Source organism: Rhinolophus sinicus, chromosome 15 (genome assembly GCF_057876585.1).
Source record: "Rhinolophus sinicus isolate RSI-liver-muscle chromosome 15, RSI-T2T, whole genome shotgun sequence".
Taxonomy (NCBI): Eukaryota; Metazoa; Chordata; class Mammalia; order Chiroptera; family Rhinolophidae; genus Rhinolophus; species Rhinolophus sinicus.
Genome location: NC_142515.1, coordinates 133,895,046 through 133,914,713, shown reverse-complemented (window position 1 = coordinate 133,914,713; position 19,668 = coordinate 133,895,046). Strand labels below are relative to the sequence as shown.

The window sequence follows — 19,668 nt, the reverse complement described above, 5'->3', positions numbered from 1 at the left end:
ATCACTATCATAGAGGAAATGGTGATAAAATACGTTAATCCCCAAACGTGGAAGAGACCATATGCACTGGTTTATACTCTTAACCAAGATAATGGAAGACAAATGGCTGAAAACAGGAGAAACAGACCGCTTCTCACTTTCCATCATCATTAGGTGATGTTTGAAGAACTACAGATTCTGTTTCGGGACACATGGAGAAATACTGCTTGTGGCTATATTGTGGTGGTTGACTAAATTCCTTCCTTTGATTTGATATCATATGAATAAGGGCTAGGAAGCATTAACTGACTTATGAAAGAAGCCACAAAATTTTCCTTTAAAGTCTACCACTGACATTCTTTGTGGATGCTTATACATGGTGGTGGTGGGGTGTGTGTGTGTAAGTGTGTGTAAATGAGGTGTCCTCTTTGGAGTGCAATTTGCCAATATCTTTCAAAATTAAAAATATACATATACTTTACTCAGCAATTCTACTTCAAGGAATATGCGCTACAGATATACTCACAAAAATACACCGTTGCACAAGTATATTTATTGCCATTAGTAGGACAGACCCTAAATATCCATCAACAAAGGCCTTTGATAAAATTTTGGTACCTTCACACAGCAGAATTACATAGCCATTTAAAAGAATGAGACAGATATGTCTAGTGATGGAATATGAAGTAAAATTTTGCTTATGTTCCAGTAACAGGCACAGATGTGAGCACTGCATATTTTTCCTGAATCCATGAGAAAATAGTAGCAGTTACCTTTCAGGTGAGATGTAGGTGAGAGACTTACTTTTCATCCTCCTACCACTCTGTATGGCGGTAGGCTCTGAATTTTCAACAAGTATACAGAGATGACATTTACTATATATGTATACATACATAATTAAGAAACAAAGGAAGCAATTCTTTCATAAGTCAACAGGGATGTTTTGCTGTCTTTCCTTCCCCTAAATTCTTCAATTAAGTCAATTTGATTAATTTCTAAAGAAAATGGCTCTTCTTCCTACTTCCATTTATTCTACATTATCGGTTATCTCTGTTAAGGGTATTTTTTGGACTCCTAGTCATCACCAAATCTCTCAGAAACTGAAAGGAGATGAGAATTAAATATACACTATTTGTTTCAATAAAGTAGTCACAAGTGATATAAAAGGAAGTCAGACTAGAAAAAGAAAGAAGGCCAGAGACTGACAATCTTGCTTTAATATGTTAAGTCACAGGAAAGGTGACAGGGTATACAAACCATGATTTGTAAGTAAACCATACTGATTTTAGAATTCACTCTTCCTTAATAAATTATTTAACGTATACTACAATTTCTACTCTTAAACATGCCTGTTTCTCAGAAAATGAGTGCAACGTCTCATTCATATGTATTTCGGCTTTAATCCAGAGCAGATTTTAGCGCTGGTCATGGTGAAGACACCGGAAATAAGGTATCTGGAATAAGAGTCCCTGGTTAAAGCTCAAAGTGCATTTTATGACACTAGCTCCTAACACTGCTTTTCAAACACACAATCTCCCCAAAGTTGAGGTGTCCGCAGCTCCCGAGACAGGGCAGCACGGGCTGTGGTCCCCATAGACTCTCCCAGTCTAGCCTTCCATTATTCCACATTCCAGAGACAATGAATGGTCTGCCCTGGTTCACAGGCTGAGGTAACAAGAGCCTGGATTTTGTAGTCTGCAGTTCATTACGCTTTTCACTGTTCTTCCTCAAGGAAAGAAAAAAGACCTGTCTCATTGTTAGTGACACTTGGCTGATGCAACTATGTCATTGAAACCAAGCAGGTTTTGTTGACAAAGTAGGTCACACTTATTTTACCTGTCCAGCTGAAGCCGAGGTGATCGGCGATATATGCCAGTCTTTCCTCGATCCGTTCCTGCTCATCCTGTTGATCTACAGAAGGTCAAAAACAGAATGGCCAAAGATTGTCTATGACCAGAGAGGACCCCAGTGCTGGTCATCCACAGAAAGGAGGTCACTTGTCCAAATATCTGATAATAGCACAATTTAGCTATTATGTTTTAAGTCATATTAAACGGTGTGTTTGCCTGACTTCTGGAATGGAATGGGGAAGAAATCTAACAGAAATCATAAAAACCATCTGCTTCCATATCTCTTTAATCAAGACTAAGTCAATGACATAATTATATCAGTTGCCGATTTCTAGTAATTCTAGGGATTTCCTTTTAAAATATCTGAGAGAATACTGCCCACCAGAAAATAATCATCTTGGTCACCAAACACCAGAAAAACCATAAACGGGATGCAGAAGTGGAGTAATCAGTTAGGGCTTCCTGTCACTGCCCATGGCAGCAGCATCACTTCCAGGTGATGTCTGGAAAACAATCACACCCAAGAGTCACATGAGACCTGGACAGGGGGTGGACAGACCATACCGGGTTTTTTCAGTATGGTCAGAAACAACACTTGCCTCGGTCCTGGTAACCTGGACGGGGGGAGGATGAGTGAGTGTGAGTGTATGTGTGTGCATGTGAGTGTGTGTGCGTGTGTGCGTGTGCGTGAGTGTACGTGTGTGCATGTGTGCGTGCGTATGTGTGTGTGCGTGTGTATGTCCGTGTGAGTGTGTGTGCGTGTGTGTGTGTGTGCGCACACGCAATGCACTCTACTAGGATGTACGTGTGTCTTCGGGGCAAAGTTTGTCTACTTACTACCAAGTAAGCTAATATATTACTTACACAAGTATAATTTTCCCATTTTTTTTTAACCCCCATTAATTGATAGGCAGCATTTCAGAGCATGGATTGCGACATTTTTATATGCAAATTTAAGAATAGTCTTAATTGTAGAGATAGTGGAAGATCAGAGGCTACTTCTCAAACCATCTACGGTTTCCTTTTTTATAATTCACAGCCATCATCCCCTCACAGCCAACTTAAATCATGCAAAGTTTGAGTGTTGTTGTCTGCTGTATCTAATCCGAGTGCCTTCCCCCTTCATCACCCACATCAGCGAAAAGCACATCTGACCTGTGCTTGCTCGCTTAAAGGGTTTACCAACAGTATCTGAAGCCCAGCCTTTCGGAATCAGAAACAGATCCACAGAATTGGAATTTCACAATATGTGAAATCTTCTGGAGTAAGTGGCTTCCTAATGATTACAAAATTAAGCGTAAATTTAATTTTCAGGTACACAAAGAAGAAAAAGCAACAAATCCTCCTAATGTGAAACAAAACCCAATATATTCATGTGCAAAAGCACAAGTGCTGGATTAGAGGGTGAGCCTGGCACTGCAGGACAACAAAACCCAAAGCTGGCATGGCCTCCCGTGCAGCGGCTGGCGGAGGCAAGGTCGCCAGTGCCTGTGATGTTCGTGTCTCCACAGCAGGGTCATTGCTCAGTCTTGAGATCGTTTTCATGGACAGGAGCACAGAGAAAGACACAACACACAGGGCTTACACGAACACAGTAGCCACGACAGGGAGCTTCCAGAAAATGGACACAAACCACCACAGAAAGCAGACACACGAGAATACGGCATCAGGTTGTGACATGCGAGGCCCGGGGAGTCCCAGTGGTGGCAGTACCTTCAGCAGGGTCACGGCCACTGTCATCGGGGATGCGCTCAATCAGAGTCTCAATGGACTCGTCCCAAATGGGCCTTGTGTCAAAGATGTCCTCGGAGACCGACTGCTCGGCCTCCGGAGGTGGCAGGTTTTCAATTACGGAAACTTCCAGGGCACTGCTACTTTCGTCATCTGACACTGACTCCTGCCCCCTTTCTGCCTGTGTCAGCCTATCCACTAACTTGGACGCCTCATCACTAATCTCCTCGAAGAACTCCAGGGAACTCCTATAAAGGTCAGAGAAATGCTCCTTCCGTTCCTTTGTGGGGCTCACAGCGCCCCTGCAGGATGGCGGGGGGCTTCTGGTCTTCACTGGCAGCCGGGAGGGGAAGGGCTTTGGTCTGGGGGTGCCTCCTTCTGGCTCTGGCTCGAGCTGTCCCGTCCCACCGCTGCCTTCGGCCTCTGTCTCTGCACAGCTTCTGGTTTTCAGTGGACATTTGGCCTTCGAATCCCCGGGGCTGGCATCAGATTCAGATTTGCTTCTGCTGTCAGCCACTCTGCCCGGCGTGTCCTGCCCCTGGGGAGCCCCCGTCTTCTGCAGAGGCGAGGCCAGAGGCCAGGGCTGCAGCTCGGCTCTTTGGACAGGTGCTTTCACGGGGATCTTAGACTTTGGTTTTGTTTCCTCCTCTTTACTGTCCTCATCCAGGCCGGGTAGAAACTCTTCAGGCAGGGACCTCTTGTCCCCCGTATCTAGGGGTGCTGGGGTCAGAGTGGGTGTGGGCCTTACAGGGATCTTGGACTTGCTTTCAGCAGAAGGCACACTGTCCATGGGTGCTGTGGGGATTTCAATGACTGACTTCTGTTCCTCTGGGGAAGAGTCAGGAGACTCATCATCCCGAACTGAATATACGGACCTGGTGACGGTGCAAAAGTCTAACGGAGCATGGCCGGCCGGTACATGGCAGCCGGGGCCAGCTGCATGCTTCTCTCCATGCAGTGGAGGCGCGTCCGCCCTCTGCATGGCGGGGAGGTCCGCGGTCCCCGGGGATGTAGCTTCTGGCACTGCTGTGTCAGCGGAGGCTGGCATTCCCTCTGCTTCCTCACTCAGGTCGTCAGGGAGCAAGTCAGCTTCATCAGCCACTGTTTCCTTTGATTCGGAAAGTGCCAGTGACTCAGCTGATGTCTCCAGCTGGGGGGGCTCAGTGATGGTACCCCCTCCTTTCATGTCCTCAGAGGCAGTCTCTTCTCCAGATTCTTGCCCAATTTGGAAAAAGTGAAAACTTTCATCTGCGTAGGACCTTTTGGTCATATCGATGGCACCACTGCGGGTCATCTCAAACAGTTTTCCTTCCTGAAAGAGAAACGGATTCTGTTCACTGGTGGGGGTCCCCTCCTCAGTTGGGGTTCGAGCAGGAGTGGTGTCCGGGGTGGTGCCTTGGGACTGTCTGTCGACCATCAAAGCAAAGATTTTCTGCTCCTCCTGCCCCACGCGAGCTGCAAAGGCGGCATCATCCTCACGCATCTCGCTCCAGGGATCACAGTCCACTTCGGTCGTTGTGACAATGACGCTACTGGTTTGCTCACCAACTGCCAACACACTTGGCACAGCAGGCTCCCCGGATGAGGGGCTGCTCTCGGACCGCCTTTCCCACAACAGACTTTCTCGCCCAGCTTCCAGTCCCATGCTCTGGTCCTCGGAGACAAGCTCTGGACTTGAGACAGTTCCACTGGAGGGCCTTGCCACTACTGTGTCCTTGACAGACAGCACGATGGTCCCGGGACACACTTCGGAAGAGTGAAAGCTCACGTGTCTTGCAGCTGTGTGGGTTTGGCTTTCTTCACAAGAGAAAAAGGATTGGGAAGGAACATTTTCATATGGGCTTATGACCTGAGGGTCACAGACGTCTTCGGCCTCAGCTGGGTCAGACAGTGGGACGCCCATGGACACACCATCGGTCTGAGGACTGACTGAGGAGTCTGGAGTGGCACAGTCCTCCGGGAAGCTCTCGGGAGCCTGCTCAGGTTGTGTGGCCTCCACTGCTGTCGTAGAGGACGTGCAGATTACGTCTTCATCGAATTCTTTTCCTTCAGATGCCAGACGAGGCACAGAGGACAAGGGTGGGGAGCCTTTGCTGGGGCAATCGATGTATGTAGACTGCACTCCAGAAGCACCACGCTCTTCCCCTTTTGTGTCCCCCTCGTGGGCATCTTGCAGAGCTAACGTCTCCCTGGGGGTAACTAGCTCCTTAGTGATGGCAACAGCCGTGGAACCCTGGAGCCCTGAAGAGACGGGCATGGCTGAGCTGCTCGGATGCTCCGCCTCACAACCATGGCCGTCACAGAGGTCTGGCTGACCAGCACCTGTGTTCCGGCCATCATAGGACGCATCTGGGCCACCGGTGGGAACGGCAGGACTGTCTTCAGGTAAAGGAGATTCACAATCTTTTCCTTCTTCCGATTTATCCGATCCCTCCTGAATGTCCTCCTTCATCTTGAAAGTGTAGTGTTTGGATGCAACCGGCTGGAATTGTCCTTCTTCAGGACTGGAACTGGAGTCCCTGCCTGATGGCAGTGGGGAGGGAGGCTGCACGCGGATGACTGGCTCTGGGAGGAGGCCCGAGGCGGCACCTCTGCTCAGCTGGGTCAGCTCGGGCTCACTCTCTGAGGAGGAAGACGCCTTCCTGCTGTCGGCCATGCTGGCCGTGGGGCCACTGCCGCCGTCCTCAGCACGCTCCATACTTTCCGGCTCGTGCACGTCTGCCGAACACTCCGCATCGGGGTCAGAGGATGAAGACTCTCCTTGCTTGGGTTCTTTTCTGTAGTCCCTTTTCTGCTTTGCTTCTTGTTCCAGTTCATCAAATGTTTTGATTTTGGTTACCATTTTAAACATTTCCTCTTCAGGTGTGAACCGCTTTCTCTCCCCATTTTCTGAGTCATCGTCCTCGGCACATTCGTGAATCACAGGCGGTTTGGGGGTGCTCGTATCAGAGGCTTTGGGTGTGACCTCATAGCTAATTTCTTCAGAGCTGGGCGTGTCGGGAGAAAGGGGGCTCTTCCCCGAGCTCTCCACGAGCGACGTCTGCTCAAGGCTGTCATCCTCAGCGCTGCCGTCTGGGTCTCGGAGCAGCCGGGACCGCATGGAGGCCACCTCCGTAAAGGGTTCCACTTTGGCAACGGCTGCGGGAAGAGCAAAGGGACCTGGGACAATGCCAGCCTTCATCTTTGGTTCCACGGGGCTGCTTTCAAGAGAGTCCCGGCAGGGGGACTCTTTCAGAGGGCTGGGCTCCAGGGAGTCCGGGGTTTTGTGTGACGAGTTGTCCTCTAGCACCGGGCTGGCCTCCAGGGAGTCTCTGTGGCTCACGGCCAGGGACTCGTCAGCGCCTGGGCTGAGGACCTCAGCATCAGGGCGACGGAGGGCGAGCTCGAGCCCCGGGGGGCTGCGGGGGGCTGCCTGTGGCTGGGACTCGGCTCCGGGGCTGGTCTTCCTGGGAGCCTCGGGCGGTGAGGGCTCGGAGCTAGTGGGTCCCTGGGCTTCAGAATCAGTCTGTGTCTTGTGGGTGGAACTACCACGAGCTGGTGGACTCCCGTCACAGGACGCAACCTCCGTCAGTCCTGTGGGTGATTCTTTGGCTGAGGACACAGCACGACTGCCGAGGCCATCACCTTCTGGTTTGGGGTCTGTGTCTCTGGAAGGGTCTGGGGTGGCCTCCCTGGGATCACACATGGCCTGGGTCTCTGCACCCTTGGTGGTGGCCGTACCTGGCTCGTCAGCAGCACCAGGAATGTCTTTGGTTGAGGGGTGTCCTTCTGAACGAATTTCCGCTGGTGTTTCTAACATGGTGGCACCTTTTGTTTCCTCAATTTGTTCCTGGTTTCTCTTTGGTGAGAAAGAAAGGCTTTCTGGGCTTGTCTCAGGGGTCTCCGCCAGGCCCTCATGCTTGTAGCTTTCTTCTGAACTGATCTGAGGGGTCCCTTCCATCAGGCTGCCACATGGAGATCCTGCCACCCCTTCGTGCCTCAGGCTCTCACAGCTGCCAGCCAGGGCCCCGCTGTGCAAGGACAGAGCTGGGCGGCCCTCCTCCGTGTCATCCAGGGGAAACACCGTGGTGCAGGGACTGGTGAGCACCTGGTCCAGTAGCAGCTGTACCATTGCCGTGTCCTCAGTCTGGCGGAACTGCTGGTATCTGTCATTGTCCTCCAGCTCCTGCTTGATGACCTCAGAGAAGTCGGTAGAGTCCCTTCTGTCAGGGCTGATCTGCAGCCCCACGTCTCCCTCGGGGACAGGTGTCTGAGGGCTGGGCGCTGCCTCCTCATCTCCAGCTGTGTCTCCACTCTGTCGCCTGCCTGAGGGACCACGGGCTCCTATCCCCAGGGATCCCTGGCCTCGTCTGATTGTCTGGCTGTCCGCTTTCTGTGTTTCTTTCTGGCTTGGGACCTGCCCCTTGTCTCTCCCTGCCCGGACTTGGCTCTTTGCTTGTGGCTGCTTTGGTTTTGCTGATTTGTGCTCGAAGAGGCCAGTCTTGTGTTTAGATGGGTCCTGGCCTGACTGGAAAGCCTTCATCAACTCCCGAACAGACATTGTCTCCTCGATTCTTTCTGTTTTTGAGGTGGGGGATACAGGTGGGTGCTTTTCTGTTTTTCCAGAAGGCGACACCAAAAGGCGCTTCTCGGTTTTCCCAGAGGTTGACACAGGTGGGTGTTTTTCCATTCTCCCAGCAGGTGATACAGGCAGGCGTTTTTCTGTTCTCCCAGGGGGTACAGGTGGGGGTTTCTCAGTCCTTCCCCAGGGTGACACCGGTGGCCGTTTGTCTGTTTTACCTGAGGGTGACACGGGGGACTGTTTCTCAGTTTTACTTGACGAGGATGCAGGGGAGTATCTCTCAGTTTTTGCTGAGGGTGACACAGGTGGGCGTTTGTCTGTTTTGCCTGAGGGTGACACAGGGGAGTGTCTCTCAGTTTTACCTGGTGGAGTCGCTGGAGGGTGCCTTTCAGATTTTGCAGAGGAGGAAAGAGGAGAGTGCCTTTCTGCTTTGGGGGAGGGGGATGCCAGCACCTGCCTCTCTGACTTCACAGGGGGGGACACTGCGGGGCGTGGCCTGTGGCTTGTCCTCCTGGGCGTTTCCTCTTTGCCTTTGACCCTGACAGGCAGCTTGCTGCGACCTTTCTGCTCCTCCTCCACTTGTTTCTGGAGGGCCTTCACTTTGTCCTTAATAGAACCAATGGGGGTTTCTTCTATCAACGGCGACGTGGCCTTTCCGGTGGGGAGAGGCTCGGGGCCTAACCCCGGGTCATCTTCCAAGGACTCCTCGGAACTGCATTTTTTCAGTTCAGTTTTTCCTGTGCTAGCTTGGAGACTTGGCTCGTTCTGTCTCAGCTTTTCTTTTAGTTTCCTCCTCACTGGCTTCTTCACTCCCAGGCCTGATTTCTGCTGTTTCTGCGTTGTCGGCGTGTCGTCTGCGGGGCCGTCCTTGCACTCGCTTTCCAGGCTCCCGCCCACAGCCAGGGCCCGGTGTTCGTCCCCGGCCGCGGCGGGTGGCTCGTCCTCTGCACGCACCTGTCCGTGCGCAGTACCTGTGGCGCGGGGCGACCCGGGGCCCTCCGCAGGGGCGCTCTGCTGGGCCTGCCGCACGTCCTCGGCGCTGACCATCACCCAATCCTCCTCCTCCAGCTCCCTGTCTGGCGGGGACCCAGGCCCACCCCTCAGGATTTCGTTCACTCGCTCCAGGTCCTCTTTGACGCTCTCAACGATCTCGAAGGGCTCGCCGGGCTCATCCTCGCCGGCCCTGGCCAGCCCCTTGGCCGTGAGGGGTCCTGCCCGGTCAGATGCGTCTGTGGTCAAGAGGGCGGTCATCTTGATCAGATCCTGCTTCATCTCGGAAACATCCGAGAGCAAGTCCGGGCTCGCCAGGACAGGGGCGTCATCAGCCAGGTGACTTTTCAGGACAGACGTTTCTGTAGATTCTGTCTCATCATCTTTGACGTGAATGAGAAACATTGAAAGTAAAATGGAAATCAAAAAAGATATTGGCAAATGTAATCAGGACCCAAACGATACAGTGTCTTTTCCTGTCGTGGTGGAAGGGACAACAAAATGGGCTGGGATGGCGGATCCATAGGGTCTCAGGATACAAAAGCAAAGCAAGGCTAACGGAAAAAAAACTGAAAAGGAAAAATGAGCAGGAAATAACTTGCTTAATTTTCTCACTTGTAGCACATCCACACATACAACAAAGCTCTAACGAATAGTCAGGACACACACACGTACACACACACACATCACAAAGCAAAACACAGATCAGACAGTGGAATTACACAGAGGTATCTCAAGATTGTTCAGATGTTACAGATCAATGTTGAAAGAAAAATAAACATGGAAAAAAAGGAAAAAGCATTAGAAATTGCAGAAAGTTCATTTCCTCCAGGAGAAAGCCAGTAAGTAGCAAACTCAGAATAACTTCTCATGATGCTATGCATTTTTAATCATATAAAAATCTGGATGTCAGTACATTTACTTCTGCCAGTGTACGAGTGTGGGCCATCTGTCTGCCTCGGCTGCAAACCGGCATTTCCTCTAAGGGAAACGGACACCTCACAATGAAACAAACGGTCTCGTGCTACGTAAGAGGCGCTAAGAGGCGCGGTCCACTCCCTGGAGCGACCTCCTTGTGTGGACACATAGTGGACAGACCAAGCAGGGAAATAAAGGAAAGAAAAACAAAAACCATAGTGATGAAACGTATGTGTGAATCCAAAGTGAAAATGTGATGCGTGGCAACCCAAGTCAGAGACAGTCACACGGACACACGCACGGTTCCGTAAGCCAAGTTATTTCCATGCAAAGCAAAGGGGGGAGTGAAAGGAGGAGACGGGCTTGCCGAAACGCTTGGGCAGGAGGGGGAACAGACCGGCGTGGAAGCGAAACGTTACTGTGGTGAAGCGTTTTTGTCCCTGCAAGTCCGCGCACACGAGTCAGGGCGGCGTCAGCGGGCGCCCGACCCAAGGCCAAGAGCGAACTCAGACTCACAGACTCTGGAAAAGACCGTGGGAAACAGGCCCTCCAACAGCGGCCCCTCTGGACGACTTTCTATACCTAGACGGGTACCACATAACGACTGTCTTTAAACTAGAAGAAAACCAAACCTGAGTCTACATTTGAAAATTGAAAACATTCACAACACCTAGGCCTCATTCAGGAGCATCCACAGCATGAGGGCAACACAGCAGCTATGTTGTAACTACTGGGTGACGGATGGATGAATTGTTCATCCTTATGAGCTTGTATCCAAGGAGCAAAGAAAGGGGCCATTTAAATAAACTCCGCAGTCCCAAACAAGAACATGGGAAAGTAATAGTCTCTTTAAAAATAGGAAATCAATGAAGGCAATAACAACATATGCTTTTAATAAACAAAAGTGCCTTCTCTTGAAAGAATCAGTATTTGTTGTGGAGATATGCTCTGTGAATATGCATATATAAACATATATTAAAATAATTCTATCAGACTTATTCAAATATAAACCAATGAAAATATCCAGAATTTCAAAGATTCAAGTTCTGAGTAATAATTTAACATGAGGGTAACAGACTCAATTAGAAGCGCTCAGTAACTTAGAAGTGAATTACACTGAGCCAGGACTTTGGGAAACGCCCTCAGATCCCTGCACAGGCCGGGCGACCACATTAACATGGGTCACGTTTTCTTCTCTTGGGAGCACCACCTCAAAACACAGTGAATCAAAATAAATCCTAAAATGAATAAACAATGAAAAGTAGAATTTTTTTTCTAAATTATTTGGGGCATAAAACAAAACACAAAAAAATAAAAACCTGAAAAATTCAAGTTCTTCCACAGAGGAAGCCAGAATCACCAGAAACAGGCCCACAAACCAAAATGTTAATTGACTGGGACACACCTCCAATGGGCTCTCAGGTCTCTTGAGGTCTGTGAAAACAGGTTCTCTCTGTACTAAATTATATTTGGGATTTGCATTAAATTTAAAATTAGCTCTATAATAAAATACTGTTGTGATCAGTAATCCCACCGGTTTTCAGTTTTGAATTCACAGCTCTTTATTTTTCCAGGAAGTTTTCATAAAGTCTGTGACAGCTGGGCCCTGAGGGAGTCGGTCACACTTCGCCACAGTAAGGGGTGCAGGGCCGGGGGTGGGGGTGGGGGGTCAGCGGGATGATGACCACTAACACAGTATCCCTTTTGTAGGTGCGGCTATGAAAACAACAAGCTCGCCCCCCAAGGCAATGCTGGTTGATCTAAAAAGCGATACTGTCAGGTCAGGGTTTTTTAAAAAGTGAGATGGCAATGTCATAGGCTAACAGATGGACAAAAACGGTGGGCGGGTTTGTAAACAAGCAGGACAGCAGCAGGCTACCCAGATGTCACAAGAAAGTAAATGCTGTATGAACAGTCACTACATTTTACTGCTAATTAGATCACCCGGTAGACGCTTGTAACTTATTAATAACTGGCCAAGCTGCTTTTCTAAACACATATTAGTGATTAATGAGAATATAAAAGTATAGTTTTCATAGCAGTTAGTAAAGGCATCTAGCTTGCATCTTAATTCATGCTTCTCTTTGTTGTAGCCAGCTTTCACACAAACTTAATTTGTTTAAAAATCTTACTTTTTTCTGATGTCATATCGATCTGAAAGAAAACATACATAAATTGCACAGTTACAAATAGTGTCTTGTCCCCCAGCCCAACGTGCACAGTGAACTCACACACACGGGGCACAGCGCACGCTGGAGGGAGCCCAGAGTGCCTGGAAGTTCTTCCTGAGCATCTCCTGCCTGGCTTCTTAACCTAACTTTCAAAACAGAAATCTCCTTTCTACGGCTGGACTCTGGCTGGAAAGTCCTTTCTAACGTTATTCCTGGGAAGATATGCTCCAGGGTGTGTTTGATGTTAGAATACATATTTAGTAGGGAAGAGGCAGGAAGAGAGTGGAGGAGGCTGAGTAAGTGTCTACTCAGCTGAGAAAAAGAAGCATGGTGATGTGTTCTACGATGTAGTGTCATGAATTATAGGCCAGGAGCACAGACCCTGGAAGGAGTTCAGAGTGCATCTGTGGCTCGAAATAGCTCCCGAAAATATTCAACAGAAAAATCGTAAGCCTGCTAGACAGAGCTCCCGTGGCCGCAGTCAAGTCGGCTTCACAGCTGGACTGCTCTGCCAAGGTGTGTAGGCGTCACTTTCAACTGCTGTGGGGAGCGAGTCACCAGCAGAGCATGGACTCTGAGTGTGAGAGACAGAGTGACGGACAGTTGAGGGGCGAGTGACTTCAGTTTTGTCACGTGCTCCTTGTGTGTACGGTGACATGCGGCAGGACAGCGAGTCCGCAGTCACCCCCATCCCGCCCCACAGCCAGGGAGCAGTGAGAAGGGAAATCCAGGGCATTCTCTGAACTGATCAGGCCTTATGTTTTAAGCTGCCAGATTCAAGGGCATTACCATTTTTCTTTATATTTTTGCATTTCAAATCCATCAGAATAACATTAAAAAGTAAAACTAGTAGATCTGAAATCATTTACGTGCAACTAGTAACAACTGCGCTTGTCTATCTTAGAACTAGGGACCAGTATGTTAATCAGTAAGTGCAACGACTTCCCAATGATTTCTCTCATTTCTCTGATAATGTCTGGGTGTTTTCAGATCTTCACAAGGACAACACACACACACTGGCTTGAACTACAGAAGCAGGTGTAATTCACAGCTACGAGGTCACAGTAACCTCTCTAAGACTCGCTTCCTTCATCTGTGGAGAAGGCAGCATTGCAGGGTGATGAAACATCAGAGACAAGGCATGTGAGCCGCCCAGAGACACGCTCACATCCGCAGGCACTGCGCTGCAAGGCTGATATCGTCCCTGCATGAACTGTGTGCCCTTCCAGTTCTGGGTCTCAGTGGTTCTTGAAGTTTCTGGTCATAAGGCCCCTTTAAACTCCTAAAATTACTGAGGAGCCTGGAGAACTTTTACAACTGACATATATCAATAAATATCTGTATTACAAATGAAAGCGCAGGCAATGCTGGAGGCCAAGTATACACACACACATTCCGGATCATCGAAGTGACGATGCCGTTGGCCAAAATGCCTCTGTGGCTCGTGAGGATGTGCGAGTTAGAAGGTGAATACTATCTCAGCTCTGTGAAGGGAAGAGTGCTGACCTCCTGGCATCTCCAGACCAGCCTTTGAGACCCACGGAGGGAATGGCCGGGTCTACAATATTTGGTAGAGAAATACCTACTATTGCAGAGTCCGGATTACAATTTAGAGCGAAACTGCACTGTTCTCTGCAGTCAGTCCACAAGATGGGAAAATGAGGCTCAGAGAGGTTAGTCACAAGAACAAGCCTTCTAAGAACACAGGGCCACCTGTGACACAGCACGAACAAGCGACAAGGCCACACAATTACCTCTTCCTCCTGTTCTTGATCTGACTCTGACTCCTGGCCGCCCAAGTGCCATGCGGGATGGGAAAGAGCGGGAAGAGCAGACAGTGTTTAGGAGACGAGATTAAACACCCTGCCCACACACATCAAAGGAAGCGCAGTCAGGTGCGCTCGCGTTTCTCACTAACAGTTCCCAGGACACAGTACAGACATTAAAGAGGACTGGTTTAGATGCAAAAGCCATCGACTCAGGAGACAAAAGAACCCCGATTATAAATATACTAATTTCAGATGCTCAGTCACCAGCAGCCTGATGGATTGGATGGCACATGCCTGCAGAAACGGTGATGACAAGATCCCAGCCATTGCATTTGGCTGAAAATGCTACCGTATTTCCCCAAAAATAAGACCTGCCTCGAAAATAAGCCCCAGTTAAGATCGCCAGCCAGATGGATGCATTTAGTATGTTATGACGATATTCCAGAAGAAGATTACATGACTGTATTTGAATAAATGTAGACTGTTGCACATGAAAAAATAAGACATCCCCTGAAAATATGCCCTGATGCGTCTTTTGGAGCAAAAATTAATATAAGACCCAGTCTTATTTTCGGGCAATATGGTATAAGACCTGGTTTTATTTTCAGGGAAACACAGTAGAAGCCACAAATAAATACGGTGAATAGTCTCAACACACAAGCAACATTTAGGAGTTGTATTATCACAAAGAGACGTTAAATTCTAGAGTGTATCTGAAGTGTGCAATGTTTGGCATCTTTTTCTTTTTGCTTTGAGTTACCAGATGCCAAGTTGTCCGGAGCCATCACAGCATTAATAACTCTCTGGCCGTTCCTGACTTAGAAATACAACGTAAAAAGAAAGTGAATGCTTTCTTTACAGCGCTCTGAAGGCTCTCTGAAATAAGACCGAGCCCATTCAGCTTCCTACACAGATACTGTTTCATTTTATTTTTATCATTCAGTAAGAAATTTACGGTGTTAAAAAGATGCTCTGAGTTTTTCTCTCTGCTTGATCTCTATGAACAAGAGTAGCACATTAATAAAAACAGACTGGTGGGTAAAAAGAGGTATAGGAAGTGTTTTGCTGTGTGGACGCTGGATCGAGGATTTTGAGTATATTTCAGTCCTCCTGCCACTCACCACTCAGCCCCTCCCCAACCCCCAGCACACACGGAGAAGAGGCCGTAACCTTCGGGGTGAAAGCTCCCATCAGAAAGGGACACTGGTCACAATTTTTTTAAATAAAAAAAGTTATCCCCAACATTTAATCATTCTGTTGTCTTCTTTGATTTGATCAGAGTAACCAAGAGTATTTCTGTATAATCAGGAGGACCCACCGAGTACTCTGCAGTGGGGAGCGGTTTGCACAGAAAGCAATGCCGTAGGCTCTGGGACAGGAAATAAGTAATTTTTCCATGTAAACCATGTTTTGAATCTGCTCCTTGTAGCCTGGGAGTAGTTTATACTAAATCATGTTAAAATAGTTGAAAAATTAATTTGATACTCCAAAAATATTGTAGGTTATACAATGAACAGGTAATTGTTTTGCAACAATTTAAAATATCATGAGGTTGCTCTGAACATAACAATTACAACCCACTTGTGAGCTGGTAAAAACCAGAAGCTAATGAACTCAGGATTTTGGTACCAAAAGTACCATATGGTCCCAGAAGGACACATAAAGACAATAATGAAGACAAAGCCAGTTATTTGATTTTTAAAAATTAGTCCCAAAAGTTAAATCTTAAAATCAAGTTTTCTCTCTTCGATATCCAGTATGCATTTATAGAAATTTTTCCATCAAAGTGAATTTAAGGCAAAATAAGGTATATTCCATATATATATATATATATATATATATATATATATATATATAATATGTATATATTATATACATAATATAGTGCTGCTATATTCCTCACTTCGGTGGAAAACCACACATTTGACAGGGAACCAGAAATGACTGGCACATGTGCCTGCATTCAGTGTCTCTGCTCTTGTATTTAAATGACCTGAAGATGAAATGCCCCCCTGCCAGAAGCGCAGCGTGGCAGACCTCACGGTACCTTTATGTAAATGGGCAGGGTGATGTTTAAGTTGCAAATCGCTTGATGCACCAGGCCTCTTGTGGATTTGGGCTCTTTCATAAACGACAGGCGTCCGCATGGCTCCTGGGTCGTGTCCCGGACCTTGAAAAAAGTTATCCGTGCTTCACTCATGAGGCCACTATTTCTTCTAAGTACAAGGTGTGATCAAACAATACAGTGAATGTTTAAATAAAAGTAATTACTCCAGTAAAAGACACATCCTCCATCGTGACAATGCTCCGTGTCACACATCACTTCTGGTATATGGCAATTTCTGTCAAATAAAAACATTACCGTGTGTCCTCATCCACCTTATTCACCGGATCTGGCTCCGTGCGACTCCTGACTCTTCCCCAAAGTCAAATTGATTCAGGACATTGAGGCAGCCATGACAGTGCAACTAAAGACACTCACGAAAGAGGACGTCCAGAACTGCTTCAGAAAGTGGCAGGAACGATGGGATAAGTGTGTTCAAAGCGAGGGGGAGTGTTTTGAGGAGGATTAATGGCAAGGTGCCTTCTACTGTAACAAATTTTTTTATTTAAACATTCTCCATACGTTTTGATCACACCTAGTAAATGACACTCAAAAGAATTGGGGGAAAATAAAATTCATTTCAGAATGCTAAGTAAAGATTCTCTGGCTGCTTCTTTTTCCTTTTCCTATGAGCATTTAAAATGACTTTTAAAAAAAATCATTCAGCTTTAAAAAAACTGTGGTGAAATATACATAACAAAGTGTACCATTTCCATTGTCACACTTCCCCATTCTTAAGTGACACATCAGTGGCCTTAGCACATTCACAGAATCCTCCATCATCCCAGACAGAAACTGCCCACTGCCCAGTAACCCCAGTCCTTCCTCTCCTCCAGCCCCTCGTGACCTGGATTCCACCTTCTGGCTTTACGCCTGCCTCCTCCAGTGCCTCACACAGAGTCACACGGCATCTATCCTCCTGTGATTGGCCTATTTCTCTCAGCACAACAGCCTCGAGGTCCATCCGTGATGGGGCGTGTCAGAATCTCCTTCCTCTGCAGGCCGAGTAATGTCACTGCATGTATGGACCACGTTTTCTTTATCCATTCATCTGTCAGTGGATGTTCCAGCTTTTGGTGAAGAATGCTTTTATGAACATGGGTGTGAAAGTAACTATTTGTGTCCCTGCTTCGAATTCTGTGGGGTGTCAATTGAGAGGTGTGCCTGCTGGGTCCTGTGCTGAGTCTCTGACTTCTGAGGACTCAGCATACGGTTGCCCTCGGTGCTGCACCACTCACATCCCACCAGCCAAGCACCAGGGCTCCGATTTCTCCACATCCTCACCACACTGATTAGTGTCTGTTTTTCGTCTTTTTGAGGACAGCCAACCTAATGGGAGGAAGTGGTACCTCACTGTGGTTTCAATCTGAATTTCCCAAAGCTGTTGAGCGTCTTTCTATGTCCATATTGGCACTTGTATACCTCGCTGGAGAAAAATCTGTTGAAGTCCTTTTGTGTTGGGTTGTTTGCAGAATGACTTTTGCACATCAAGGTATCAGATAGCAGCCCAGTTACACAGCTGCTTGTGTTAAACAGATCCATCGCCTGTTGGTGGTTACTGCTCACTGCGCTCTGGAAGAACCGATCTTTAAGGCAAAACAATCGACCAGGAGAGGTCTTGGAAAACCCAGACCTAAAGCAACGAGAAGAGGTTTCCAGACACATGCATGGGATTAAGAGAATGAGGAGTCACTGATGATGGTCTATTTGGGAACCGGTCGTGAAAAGCAGGACTAGGAAACGGCTGACAGGCCAGCTCCTGTTCCGTGAGGACTGGGCCCTGGGACGACTTCCAGATTCGTGAAATACGTTGTGAGAAACAGGGAAAAAACAAGTGGCTGGAGAAATGGAGCAGAACAGACTTATTCCTTCCTTTTATTTCACAAATCTCTCATTCTGACATCTTGGTCCCTTCTTAGGACTGGAATCCAGAATGAAACCTGCATATGTCACTGCCGTCTCCTGACGTGGATCCAAGTTCCTGAACACACAACAAACCCAGGCCTCGTAGTGTCTCCACAGAAGTTTGCTGAGTGAATGTATGAACGTATATCCAGGCTACAGCTCTGTCTGGGACAATCTCTTAAAATAAAAATGGTTGGTTTTCTAGGACTTTATAATTTTATAGATGTGGTTTAAAAAATGACTTGAATGACTGAAGTGCAAACACTCTCTCCTACTAAAGAACGTCAGACTCTCACTTCATTTTGACGTTCTGATTTTGACGTCAGACTCTCACTTGATTTTGAATAAAATGCATGACCAAATTCCACGTAGATATTACCTTGACAAAGAGAGGAAGTCTGTTTTCTTTGAAGGCAAAAAAACTGAATATATGATGCTGGCCGCTCTTGGTTAATGGCACCAGATTGCCGAAACAATCAACATAGATGGGTTTTCCTTCTAACACCTGGTGAAAACACAGAAAAATACAAATATAATAGCTGTAATTATTACTTATTGACATAAAGAAGTGGTGGCACCCCTTGGAACATTAAAATTGACACACAATAATCTCTAATTCGCTGACATTTTGTCTTGTCTGTGACAAAGCATGTCCCAGCGCCCCTCTTCTTACGTCATGGGAACCTTTGAATGCATGGTGGCATTTAATGCTGCTGCCCTCATTTCTGACACCACTTCAGGCTACCCACCAAAACCAATGTATCTTTAAATCCTAAATTTAAATTTCTGATCGGGTAACTTTTGCTGTCACAATGAGTGAGGGTCCTCGACTGCAGTATCCAGAGGCCCGCACGGATGAAAAACTCTGAAATAAGAAAAAGTAATGTAGAGAAGCCCGGCATTGCAGTTTTACATTTACAAAAAGGATATGACTGTTTTCTTTCCTACGAAAAATGACTAAGAACAACAAGGAAAGATAAGACACCAGAACTGTTACAGGCACATACGTACTTTATCATAAACCATCATTTTCTCCAAGACAAACTTTCTGCCCTTCACCTGAGAACAGCCCTACAGGACGGGTCCAAGACGACTGACGTTGACCCATCACCTTCTACCTGATCACTACATGGCCTGGTCGTCTTTAGTTATGGCTCTGCTTACTAAGTACGATTTAAATACATTCTTTTGATAAAGGTGTACACGTGTCGCCATCCATTGTCCTGTGACCACATACCTCCACATCCCGGCTTCTGGCCACCTCGGCAAAGTTTTCTTGTTGTTCCAGCGTCTTGTCCACTTTGTCGTCCGTCATGCAGAAGCATCGCAACCTGGCTTCAATGGGGTCATGCGACTTGGCAAACACGACGAATTTGGCCATATATGGTACGCAGATAATCTCTCTATATACTTGGGATGCAAAGGTCACAGATTCCTGGATTTGTCTGCAATCTATCAGCCAGAACCTATGCATGAAAGAAGGCCGGTTCTCTGAAATCCCAAGTACACCGGGCGAGACAAAACCAGTTCCTTCAAAGTAGGCATTTAGTGCTTCTTGTGAAAAGAACGGATGAGACAGGGAGACAATGAGAAAAAGGGGAGGCAGAGAGGCCAGGAGAGGAGGTAGGTGGTGGGTGGCAGGGAGGAGGGATGAGGGGCAGGCGGGAAGGTCAGCAAGTCCACCCTGTGT

General features: G+C 47.5%; 1 protein-coding gene across 33 annotated transcripts in view; it reads right to left on the bottom strand.

Moving 5' to 3' along the window:
- The window catches only part of ANK2 (ankyrin 2), a 359,674-nt gene that overhangs the window by 16,527 nt on the left and 323,479 nt on the right, over window positions 1–19,668 (bottom strand). For 30 of the 33 annotated variants that reach the window (XM_074338595.2, XM_088792646.1, XM_074338609.2 and 27 more), the window contains 7 exons: window positions 19,216–19,444; window positions 18,358–18,483; window positions 16,017–16,139; window positions 13,955–13,987; window positions 12,162–12,183; window positions 3,543–9,494; window positions 1,816–1,890 (listed from right to left, as the gene is read on the bottom strand). In XM_074338595.2, the coding sequence (XP_074194696.2) occupies window positions 1,816–1,890; window positions 3,543–9,494; window positions 12,162–12,183; window positions 13,955–13,987; window positions 16,017–16,139; window positions 18,358–18,483; window positions 19,216–19,444 (6,560 nt within the window). The remainder of the gene's footprint in view (window positions 1–1,815; window positions 1,891–3,542; window positions 9,495–12,161; window positions 12,184–13,954; window positions 13,988–16,016; window positions 16,140–18,357; window positions 18,484–19,215; window positions 19,445–19,668) is intronic. The other 3 variants (XM_074338586.2, XM_074338605.2, XM_088792645.1) reach the window with 1 other exon arrangement.